Genomic DNA, 12,252 nt, shown 5'->3' with positions numbered 1-12,252 from the left:
CGTTTTATCGTGTGCATCTGTGCCCATCTCCCATATGTTTCTGCTGAAATTACATAGCTGAAGCGAGTCAAGGTATGATAAAGAAGGTCTCTGCGGCCTATGCCTGCATGCTCTCTGTGGTTTACACCGAGGTCATGCTTGCAACCGGTGATTCAACTGAAGAATAAGCTGAGTAGTAGCAGTCGCTAGGTCTAATAGCCTGGAAGATACTGTGTAGTTCGCGGCATGCAGTCGTCGCAGCACGGTAAGGAGGGGGGTACGCACTGGAGTCTTTCACAGAGGGAATAGAGGGATTTGATGATGTGGTGAAGAGCTTTAGCGCTGCAGGACTCCGTAACCATCAATACGGCCGATAGAGACAGTGCTGAAATCACGACACCCGAACTCCACGAGTTTGGCGAGGACGTCGTGCACACTATGTGGGGAATGGGTAGGCAATTGTGTAGGCGTGGGCTTTAGCTGCCGCTGCACTGTTACAGGTCTTGCGATGACGTGACGTTTGTGACGTTTTTCCATTTGTAGACTCAAAACCAGAATCTTGTCTCATGTCAAATATTTTGTACAAAGAGACAGCATATCTGCTTGGGTTGTGTCCTCAGCCCCGTGTGGTCTGCGTCGCATGTATAGCTGCTGCGGCACACTTCTGAGTGTACAAGCGTACCTGCGTAGAGCGTCTTCACCTTACCGGCCTCATTATCTTTTTTTTTTTGCCTGCCTCCAGGTACTGTTGACTGTGTTCGTCCTTCTCGGCTACCTCATATCAGTCGCTCTGCACGAGTTCGCGCATGCCGCGGTAGCATTTTGGGGCGGTGACCTATCAGTCGTGTATGCGGTGAGTCGTCAGAATACGTCAACCTGAATGGAAAGAATCCTTCGACTTGTTCACGGTCGCAAAAAAGGCGCTCTTCAGACATCAGTATAGAATTTGGAAAATTTTGCTAGTACTCTTTTGATGGTGTTCGGTGCTGAGCGGTGAGAAGCAACAGTCGTGTGTAAGTGCCAGTGTTGTGAAAAAGTTTCCGGAATGTCCTCGGCTTCACAGGAGGCTGGGTGTGAACGATTACCGCAAGCCACATAGGTGCACAGAGTGTACACGTAATCTTGTCCCTGTGTGCCAGCTGCATAGAGAAAGGCATTTCGTTGGCGGGAGAAGAAAGCGGATTGTGCGCCTGAGGCAGAATGCTCCTGTACACCCCGCTAGATGCTTCCAAATCGATGACAAAGAGAACTGTCACACCGCCGGTTGCTAGCTGTGCTGTCCACACGCACTGACTCGCACATGGTACTCTGTCGGAGTGTATACTGAGGAAGGGGACCCACCGACGTGATGTGCTCTGCAGTGGACAGGCGGCTCTCCAACCATTTGCGTGTGACAACGTTATGTCGATCTCAGCACTCTCTTCTTTCCGGTATAGAAGAGAGAAGCAACTTCTGGTCGTTGTGATACGGCGACAAGCTGTCCCACGAAAGCACTAAGTGATTTCGTACGGCCCGGGAAGCGGCTTCGCAGCGTGCGGAGTGATTATATTGCTTATCAGGTTTTGCGTGACCCTATTGCTGAGGTTGCACCTTCCGTGCACGTGAGTACACTTACTGGCACAATCAAAAATTCGAGATCGTTCCAAAACGTCTGGGGTAGAGACGTAGGCATATGTGCGTCTTGTCATGCCTGTTTGCACCCTAACGTGTGAATATTGTGCGCGAATGCATAGATAGTCACATTTGTGTTGCTGCATCTTTGCAGTGTCCTGAGGGCTACCTTGTGAACACTCTTGAAAACACAGTTTGGATCTCCTCCTCTCATGGAAATCCCCACATTCGTTCCCGTGATAGTAGACCCGGGTAGCCGCCTCAGGGAAGCCTTGCTCTGATATCTTCGCTCTTCAAAAGTCACATTTGAAGTGATGTATTGTGTAACAAGTATTTCCGAAGTGATTGCGTTGGCACGTGCAGGGATATTTGACGCTGGACTATCTACGATATATTTCCCCCGTGTATTCTCTCGGGCTACCTCTTCTCTTTCTATTGTTCGGCGGCCTTGCTCTTCCCGGAGCGGCCGTTCGTATTCAGGTGAGGTTTCGGTGAACTTTGCCCAACAACGCTGGCGGAACGTACGTATGCCTCAAGTCTTCTCCAAGTCCGCTATTGTTGATGACCGCATTGTTTTCGTCAATGCAGACCTTACGATCCGAATGACGGTCACACATTCCTACTACACAAGGGGCACTGCACGTGCGCCTATAATCTTCACAGTTCACGCGTACATCTTTCCACCGCTCTTGCCTTACGCTACAAGTGCGACTGTGACAGTTAACCTATCTCATGGACATACAAACGTAATACTGTTTTTATAAAGTGTATTCTGTTGACAAAAAGGTTGCTGCAAAACAGTGATGCTACCGATCCGCGTCTCCTGCTCGGCGCTGCGCCATCTCGTAAGCCTCTAAACGTGCGGCAGCCGCTAGGCGGCAATTTTCGATGAGACCGAAAAATCAAGGACGTTCCTGGTTTTTAGTATTAAGCACCCGCAAAAAGCAAGGCATCACTCTGCGTGACTGTTTGTTTAGAAGCATCGATAGGGTTCAGCACCGCTCTCTTAGATCAAAGCACATGTCGGGGGGCGCTGTGAAAAGCTAGCATGGTAGTGTATTCACAACTATGTCCTATGTATGATAGGATCGAATTGCAAGCCCGGGTCTGTAGACATACTGCATACGCCGCTCAGCCACTAGTGACCTGGTGCGGGCGGAAGGCAGTGTGGTTCTGTGGTGCCTCTACTGGTGCACGACACCGGCCCATGGATGTGACGTGTAGCCACGCAAGCAGCGCGCACTGGCTCAGTCCACCAGGCCAAACATAACGCAAGAGCACGCGTACCCCGTATACATATATATATGTGTATGTATACGCAGCATTAGTATACGACGGTCATCTCAAAGACGTCTGCAGGGACTCCGTTCCAGGGGGGACCTGAAAGTGTCTTGTGCTTGCGATACCGAAGCCCAGAGTGTGATGGGCCACACGAAGTAAATTGGTGATGCCGACGCCTGCACGTAAAAAACCGTGTGGCTGGGTTTCATCCCCACATTGTTCACAGTCTCGCCTGCTCGTTCTGCCACGCCTACCTGCCTGAGCAGGGACGATGTTTCACACTACTCAGTAGGTAAAGAGCGCAGACACTCTTAATTTTACATCTGGTGCTTAACTTTCAGAAACCGTGGCCCATTTGGTTTCTGCGTTGCTTTTTTTAGGTTGAAAACCTGCGAAATACGAAGTGGGAGACATTGACAGCACTTGGTAAGAGATTGCTCCAACACTAATGACACGGCACTCAAGTGCGTGCCTTCCTCACAGAAAGACGACAATGCTGGCCATGTACAACTGATACACTAATCTACTTGCAACAATGACCGATAATAGAGGGAGCCAGAATATGGCACCGCAGAGCACACGTATCACGGGGAGTACGTTGCGGTGCAGCTACAGAGTGTTTTATCTGCAATCACTCCAGTGACCTGTCACACGGAGGCTTGAGCTGAGCTGTTGCTAGTGTGATGCCTCGAGCGCAGCACGCTAACAAGTTGCGAAGTCGGCTTTCTGCGTGCGAGGCAGGGAATGCGTGTGCCCTGCATCATACGGTGGGCTGTTTTCGTTAGTCTGTGCGTGTGCGTCCATTTGCGTTTGTGTGTGTGTGTCTGCGTCCGCTCCGCCCTCTTCGTTCCCACTTCAAGTAATCGCACAGCCAGACGAGGCTGGTCTACTCGAATGCAGGGGGACTGAGTTTACATAGCCTGCAAGATTTTTCTCAGCACAATTGGAGTGCTGCTATGGGTGCATCAAGGATCTCCGTATGCGGCCGCCGTGCGTGCGTCTAGCGAAGGTCACAAGTGTACTGCATCGCTACGTATCACTCGCAGCCTGCTGCTATAGAGCCTGTACGTCAGCCGACGCGAGAACTCAGCGCACAGTTTCTACACGGTGGGCGTCCTGTGTTGTGAAGATCAGATCGCGGGATTGAAGTAAAACCCATTTCGTAGCTCTGTGCACTAGTGACAGCCTACACGTCAAAAGGGGGGCAGGACTGGAAAACCTGCAGCCTAAATGGTGATTCCAGGCGGACATACACATCCGCACATGTTAGACATAAGCAGGCGAGTGTACACCTAGTCTGGAAATTCAGTCGTGGGGCATTTACTAACCTAAATTAACTTTTAAGTCTGACCACGTACAAACGTCGGATTGACTTGCTTGTGGGTAGCGTTTTTGTAGGCCCAGCCGCATCTGTACGCAGGAACTGACTAAAGTGTCAGCGTTCAGTGCATATCTTTTTATGCTTCCCAAAAACCTGGCGCTTCCTGCCCTCATGAACTCATCCCCCCTGCTCGTTTTCTATTGGTGTCTCCTTACAGCTGGCCCGCTAGCAAACCTGTTTCTCGGGTTTGTGGCTTCAGGCATCTTTCATATACTCGTGCTTTCTGGAGCTCCAGGGTATACTCTTCTGCATGCCGGACTCGCATGGTAAAAACCTGGCGCCCGCGTCGTAGGCTGAGACGCTAGGAGGGTGACTCAGAATTGATACGGTATATGTCGGCCAGGCACGCCTCATGAGATCGTCTTATGACCTCACCGGACCGGTTCTCACCACGGCTCATAAATGTATCTGCAGATTGCGTGGCGACACGGTTTCAGACAAGTGGAATAGTACTCCCGATACCCATGTGCTGGGGAGTAGGGCTGCCGTCAGCACAGCTTTTATCTTAGAATGATACCTTCAAATATGCAACGATAGTGGACGTACGACGTCTTCATTTTGCCTTGGTACTAACAACGATGAGCATAAAGAGCACGGATTTTGGATGTTAGAAGCTCTGCAGCTGTACACGCGTGGGAATGCATCGCTTCATCCAGGTTTGATGCCGCTGTTAGAGGGTGGATGTATTCTAAAACACATACTATTGCAATTCTGTAGCGCAGCGCAGCACTTCTCACATACTGTCAGTCGGGGTTATTGAACGCTAAAAGGATTAAGATATAGCACATGCCGTTTATCGCCGGGCAGCATCATGAGGCTGTGTACGTCCTTTGATCGTGGCAGCCTCCTTGAAGTCATTGTGTCTCAGTAAAAGCTATTTAGGAAGGGGGGCAGTGCAAGTCAGGCGTCCGCGCAGGCCCTCAATTGTTTTTGTAGCCTGACGACTGCCGATATCGTGTGTTGCTGTTGCATATTTTCAGCATAATGTATTTCTCGGCGATGAGCGTGATTTTGAGTCTCATTCCCCTTCCTCCTTTTGAGTAAGCTCCGCCGCACCCCTTGAGTTCGTTCTGAGCGTGACTGCGGTCAGCCAAACTTTCACGCACGTCCAAAGTCAGTCCTGTGTGTACGGGCACGCGTATGACTCTTTCCAGTCTGTGTGACACCGGCAGTCTTCTCTGGCCGAGTGAATGTTTGAATAGCTTGTCCTATGTCCTACTACGTGGTTTCAGAGAGTATCATCTAAGCAAGTACAAGTTGATATAACAAAACTCCACGCCTAGCTTCTTGACTTCTCCGGGTTGTGTAGTGAACCACAAAGATCGGTGCTAGTTCAGCTTCCTTTTTGCGCGGCCAGATGTGTGGAATGAGACTAGTAGGGCATTAAGCGGTTTCAGGAGTACACAAGATGTATGGCACACCTTCTTCTTTAGACTGCGCAGCTGAGATACAGGCTTGCTTTCTCAGTACCGACATGAATGCAACTGCAGAAAACTGCTGTGGAGAATTGTCGCCAAACTGCTTTGTAAATTCTGCGTGCACATATCGCGCACAAGTCTATGTGCAAGGGATAGACAATTGTGCGGCAACTGCCATTGAGTGACTGTGCTACTCAAGGAGGGGTGATGCTGCAGGAACCACAGACTCTCCGACCTTCATGCTTGCTGTGAACCTTTTACCAAGTACAAGGGGAGCTGTTGGACAGGACTATATTCTAGTAGTATGGTTACACAAAATTCCAGTCACTCTCGCTGTATATAAATGGGTCTGCATCTTTCGTTCATGATGCCGATGATGTTCTTCAACGCTCTGAAATGTATGTGTGTACTTACACATCCGCAGCTCCAGTACAGAGATTGTCCATAGTCTCTGACATTCGTTGGTGAATATGTGCGTATGAGCACCTCTACTTTGTTAACAAGCAGAATCCTTGGAGGAAGCTTTAGTCCTCACAGTACGATTCATCAGACTCCTTCCCATAGACACTAGAAGGTCAAAGAGAAAGTGATGAGCTCACTCAAACGCAGACGTTGTGAGCATCTCCGTCCTTGGTGACGTTGACCACCAGGATCCTCTACCACCGCAGCCGTCCACATCTTGGTATCAGTTGTTGTTAATCCCCGGCGCACTTCTCGTATACATTTGTGTAACGACACAATGCGTCGCGCTTACGTGTGCTGCATTTTAAGCAGTCAATATCACCCTCTTAGTACGCTTCTGGCGTGGGCAGTCGCCTCCCTTAACTTTCGTAGACATCACAGCGAGGCTCGAGAACGAACCCTACTGGGGTGCGTGCTGTAAACGTACCCGGTTCGACACCATGAGTTCCCAACGTTTTATGTTCTGGCTCTTTTTAATGCCCATCTTCCCGCGTAGTAGAGGTCTTCTATCTCAAATGGTGAGCACCAATTTTCCTGCTTACTTCCCTTGTGGCGGACGCAGAATCGTGCTACATGCGCCGTAGCCTCTCCGGCCGAGACACCCATCGGTACAAAGAATGTGATTGTAAGGCGTCCGCTAAAAATAGAAAAAGGACGCGCATTCTCGTAGACATTTCTTCCGCAATGTGGATTCTGGGCTCTGTGACGTAACATTCCCGCGTGCACGGTCCTATGTGTCTGCCAAAAAGAGATACCCAGCTTTGTTTGCCGTGTACCTGGTTTGCCGCAGCGGCTGGGCAGCGTTGTCTCCCTGGCTGCCCGACAGGTTCTTTCTCAAGGTACTATTGAGGAACCCAGTGTACAACCGCCTCATACAGCTGCTGGTTGTGGCTGCGCTTCTGCCTCTCTACGCACGCGTAAGAAGCCTTATCTAAACAACGTATCACCGCATGTAATGAAGGTAGCTATTTGCTCGGTAACCAACCGACCCTTCCCCCTAAGGCATTCGATCTATTCACGCTCTTCCTTGCAAAAGCAGGAGGGAGCTATCATTTTCGTCATCTATTCTCGCTTTGTAGCAGGAATACCCACAATGACGTGTGTTGCGTTTTAGTCACGTTCGCAAGTCGCTGCCTTTGTAATCCTCTCTTTGAAAATGATGTTTTTGCCTTGTTCAAAAGCACATTTACCATGCGGAACCGCATTTGCAAGGTGTTAGCAGAGAAGGAAGATGCGTCCGCTAGCGCTGACGGATAGCCATCATGAGTTTCCACGAGTCAATTCCATGTAAAAGACTGAGAAATTCGCATGCGTCCTCACGAGCCTACGGAGCATAGGTGTCTTGATTCAAATTGCATGCGCGTACTCCCCTCCAGGCAGCTGTTTTGTGACTCGTGGGTGAGGAGAGTGAGAAAGTGAAAGAACGGGCATCTGCGAGCCTGATGGCAGCAATTTTGACACAGCAAGCCACCACAAACACGTCTGTGCGGTCTCGCGTGTATGCACACAGCCCTCTGCAGCCAGCTCTTTGTCCGCAGGGAAGCAGCTGTTGTGGCGTCATGGCGCGCCTGAAAGGGGAACGAGTGGGCGTTCTGTGTTGCGTGTGCGGGAGTTAACTGAGAACGACTCCAGTGCACTCAGATAGCGCCCTAGTAGCCACATATGCTTCAGCTGTGTGCTGCGAGCGTGCACATGGGTGAGAGACTCGCTACCAATTTATTCTACCACGCCTTATAAGCAGGAGGAACACAAGCGCAGCGTCCGTGTGAAGTTTTGAGTGTGTGTCTTCGTAATACAGTGCTGCAGAACCTTTCGCGCGACGTTCGCAATGTGCATATAGTACCACGCTTCGCACCGGATATGACTATGATATCAGCGGCTGCTTTTTGTCGTTGCGGTGTGCCTCTTCGCACGTCAGTCACCTGCTGCGCCGTGGCTGCACAACCCACTTTAGACGAACACACACTACCACGAGGAGGCAAGGAGACACTAGTGTGAACTAGCAGCGTTCTTCGTGCTAATCTATCTACATGGAAAACAGCAAAGTGGATTTTTTTTCAAGACGTTCTCTCAGGACAGCAGTATGCGTACGTGCTTGCATCACGCTGTGCACCAGCCTTAGTATCGCATTTCGTTCGCGCTGCCGGTGATAACTGTCGTGTGCGAATAAACATGTAGCTTCTTTCAAATCCGCTTCATGAACAACTGTGTCTCATTTGTTTTTCAGGTGGCGGCATTGAGCGACACTGTTCTGCTCTTTACGGTTCGAACTTTTCGGTCTCCTCCCGATCTCACGGTCAAAGCAGTGTACTACTTTTATCTTCCCTATCGCGACTGGTTAACTGCGCCCACTCTCTATACGTGAGAGTTCTTTACCTCGTACGGTGTCCGTCTAACCACCCGTGGCATGTAGTAGGGGACGCGCCTTGCCAGGCCAAGGGTATATAGTCTTGCAGCGCTCGTGTGCATGTGTGCACAGAAGGTGCGCGTGCTTGTGTGGTAATGATACCAAAGTACTACTTTGCTGAGCAGCGTGACACGTTGTCCTGCTGCGTGGAGCCCGTACGGGTCAGCCGCCTGAGCCCCGCCGGTGCACGGCAATGGACAGTACGTCCGGCATTTGAAAGGAGTTTTGCACACGTATAGGACGCGTCGACATGAGAACTGTTCAATCAAAAGCGGAGCAACTTCGGGGAATATGCGACTGAGCTGCGATTTTTCGCCTAACCATGCAAGACTATGGTCGATTTATTTACTGGCGTTTGCCTCAACGCGGTCCACGCTGAACAATTGCCTGTCTTCGAGGAATTTGACGAGACCCAGGTTTCCCGTTGTGCTTTCACGAATGGAACTCAAGCGGTACAGGGGACATGTGTTACGTGAGTGTACAAACTTGTCTTCAGAATTCATACGTACCCAGCCTCGCGTGCTCGTTCGCGCTGTAACAGTTACGTTCGGCTTGAGAACTGTACTTAATGTAGTCTCGCACAGACGCAGCGTTACTTGCCTTGTTCTATTGTTCGCCCGAGGCTGACTCACTTTTTCTCAAAGATTGAAAGAACACTGAGACGATCAGGAGAGGTCGAGGTGGCTGAGCAGTCACCACGAACGTCCAGGTACGAGGTCGCTAGAGCCCGGCAGTATGAGACCTACGGTTTAGTGCCCTCACACTTACCTGCAGACGTCGGCCTCGGCTCTTCACGCACGGAGGCCATCAGGGCTAGTATGGAAGGCGGATCCACGCGTAGGGGAAGGAAGCGTTACGATTCACACGCTACGCAGGTGGCGGTACAGTGGTAGACGATGGATCGGGAGCGCATTCGAAGGTATATGATACTTACAGATAATGCGATGCGCTGCAAAGAATGCGACGGATAGTGGCCAAGTTGTGAAACCTTTCCTGCATTGGAAGGACAGGTCCGGTAAAAAAGCATATGCTTGAAACATGTGGATTGTCCGCACTGCTGACCTCTAGCGGCAGAGCGGAGATAAAATTTTGCGGGACAACTGCGCCGAAGGAAGTGTACGCACTTGTCGACGGTCAGATCTATGTGATCTGTGTGAATATACTTCTGGCCTGTGAACACTTTATCCATCTGCAAGATGGTAAGGAGTCTCGCAGAGACGTAGTAGAAGACAGGCATCAGTAATCCCAGAACACAGGAAACAACAGCCTGTCAGGCTCTGGTCGCTTGTACGCTGCGTGAAACTCGCCTGCTCAAGAGCGAACCCTGCTGCCAGAGGCGCGGTGCTCTCCTGCCTGCTACTTCAGGCGCCAGGGGTGGTGAGGCTTTAGCTGATCGATACCGCTCAGCTTGTAAGCAGAATGCGAGCGCCCACTACCTGCGTGGCTGGCCAAATTCCACAGATGGGTGACAGACGTACGTGTGCAAGCATATACATTCAACGTAGAAGACAGTTGGAATGGGAAATCGTCATTGGCGTGCCTTCGGTTGTACTGCTACTGGCGCCCCTAATCGCATTTTCGCTGTCACCTTTCCAAGAGTCAAGGTATCATTAGCGCAGTAGCGGCCATCAAAACGCGTTTTTATACACCAATACTGCTCTGCAAGACCGGGTTCTCACGGCGAGGTGCTCCGCGCACAGGAGCCATGCACATGTTTCAAACGTGCCGCCATTCGTCGAATGCATCGCACATCCACAGCAGACAATGAAATACGGCCTTCTCGCAGTAGATCACTGTTGGTCGACGCCACTACTTAGTCTCACCCTAAGCTTCGAGAACGTATTTGCTTTGCCAAGCAGCCCCTCTCGAGCCTTTAACGGGTTTAACTCGCATTACTCAGAGGGGCGTGGATCACTACGAAGGTGTGACATTTCCTGACATCGTGACGCGAGCACACCTGAGCCTCGCGTCAAACGCCACTGCACATCAGGCGAGACAAGCAGGACAACGCCAAGACATTTGCAGTTGAGGTTCACTTTCTGTTGAAGCTCATGCAAATTGCAGAAAGCGTTGGCAAATTTCTTCAAAGCGAGCGTCACGTCGTTGGACTGCGAAGTGTTCTAGCTATAGAGATCTTTGCACATAATGCTGCAGTATTACTGTCATAGACGGTGGAAAGGTCCAGTGTTCAGCAGGCCATATACTGTAGGTATGCGAAAAACGAGAAGCTGCGCGATGCCGGTCCCACATGTTTTCTCCAGAGGCGGCCAGACGTGTGAATAAAGCGGGATCTTAGCCATCCAAGGAGCTTCTTACAGGTAGATCCTGTGTAAGCGACTGATTTCCGTAAAGTTTTGTGTCATGTGCTGTGCAAGGGTTGCAGACAATCTGCAAGGAGCTTAGTCACTGTCACCAAGAGGCCCAAACGACCCTGCCTGCAGATTTATTCACTCCGGTCGGATTTAGGCCCCGGGTTCGTCTTCGTAACTATTAATGGTCTGAGCGGATCGCGTGCCCAGTTACACTCAATGATGAAACAGTGAAGCCGAGTCATGTTGCTTTGATGCTGCCTACACCGGCGTGAAAACGTCCATCTCTCATTTTTACATCTGATGAACACAAGGTTCTGAACAGACCCGCTTGCCCCTCAGTGGCTGCATATGCATGTGTCAAAAAATACTCTCTTCAATTGGTGTGTCATCAGCTGGTCGCCGTCACGAGATTGGGTGTATTGGTCGTTTGTGGGAGGAGCTGGCAGCGCTATTCTCGATCTGGAGAAGCACACGGTGAAGGAGCGGTGCACGACTCCGTGGATCAAGAATACAAACGACTCTATGTATGGTTTATTGAATCACAGAAACGATCGTCATGCAAGATACATAGATACGCTTGACAGCCCGCATGTGGCGATGCTACCTTCCCAGGTACATGCCCTCGCTCAGTTACTGAAAACGCTCGTGCGGAGTGAGCTGCTACATGAACGACATCACCGATGGCCAGCTTATACCGATTGAGTCTGGTCTTTCCTGCGACTGTTCTACTGAAAGGAAGCACCTAACTAAGATCAGATCCGACCAACGACACGTGAGTAAGATGGAAATCGACGTTTCTACGTCTGTGCTCTCCTTAAACTCAAAGGAGCGGAGAGAACGCAGTACACCACTCAATCTTGGACTTGAACAAAACAGATAATTGAGAAGTATTTCCTGAGAATTCTATACATGTCAGCCCGGCCACGGCGTCTGCGCAGTACTGGTGCTGCTCCGACACCTTTTGCCTGATAGTGTGCTAAGGCAAGCGCTTGCTGGTACCAAATGCAGCTATCATTCCACCCTCGAGAGGATCTAAGCGAATATGCTCGTCTGTGGTCCGCATTGTGACGACAGCCACACAACGTGGAGGGTGAAGACCTATTTGAAAAGCGCGAAAATCTCCCCTGCTCAGGTTGCCTGGCAGGGCGGTCTCGCCTGGCGGACCAGACTCTGAAGAAGCGTCTTTGCAGTCAGGTATATACATACATTCGTATGTGTGCTATACGCTATTTGAACTGGTCCATCGCACTAGAGTAAGCTCGTGTGCTCAGCAGTACCTGTCTCCTTCGCTCACCAGGTAACCCCCTAACCTGACTATGCTCGTTGCAATGCTCTACTTCCGCAGTAAATGAGCATCATTGAGATACTTCAAAACGTCGGCCTTAAGCAGATAGCTGCTTG

At 50.5% G+C, this 12,252-nt stretch overlaps 1 protein-coding gene across 1 annotated transcript in view; it reads right to left on the bottom strand.

The window, feature by feature from the left end:
• Positions 1 to 315: 315 nt before the first annotated feature.
• LOC131478846 (EH domain-containing protein 3-like) overlaps positions 316 to 12,252 on the bottom strand; it is a 33,530-nt gene continuing 21,593 nt past the window's right edge. Inside the window, 1 exon segment of the mRNA XM_058659412.1 lies at positions 316 to 415. Within this exon segment, the coding sequence (XP_058515395.1) occupies positions 316 to 415 (100 nt within the window).

The sequence above is a fragment of the Ochotona princeps genome, unplaced genomic scaffold, assembly GCF_030435755.1.
Source record: "Ochotona princeps isolate mOchPri1 unplaced genomic scaffold, mOchPri1.hap1 HAP1_SCAFFOLD_3184, whole genome shotgun sequence".
NCBI classification, from domain to species: domain Eukaryota; kingdom Metazoa; phylum Chordata; class Mammalia; order Lagomorpha; family Ochotonidae; genus Ochotona; species Ochotona princeps.
Note: the sequence above shows the minus strand (reverse complement) of the source record. Positions and strands in the feature narration are given on the sequence as shown.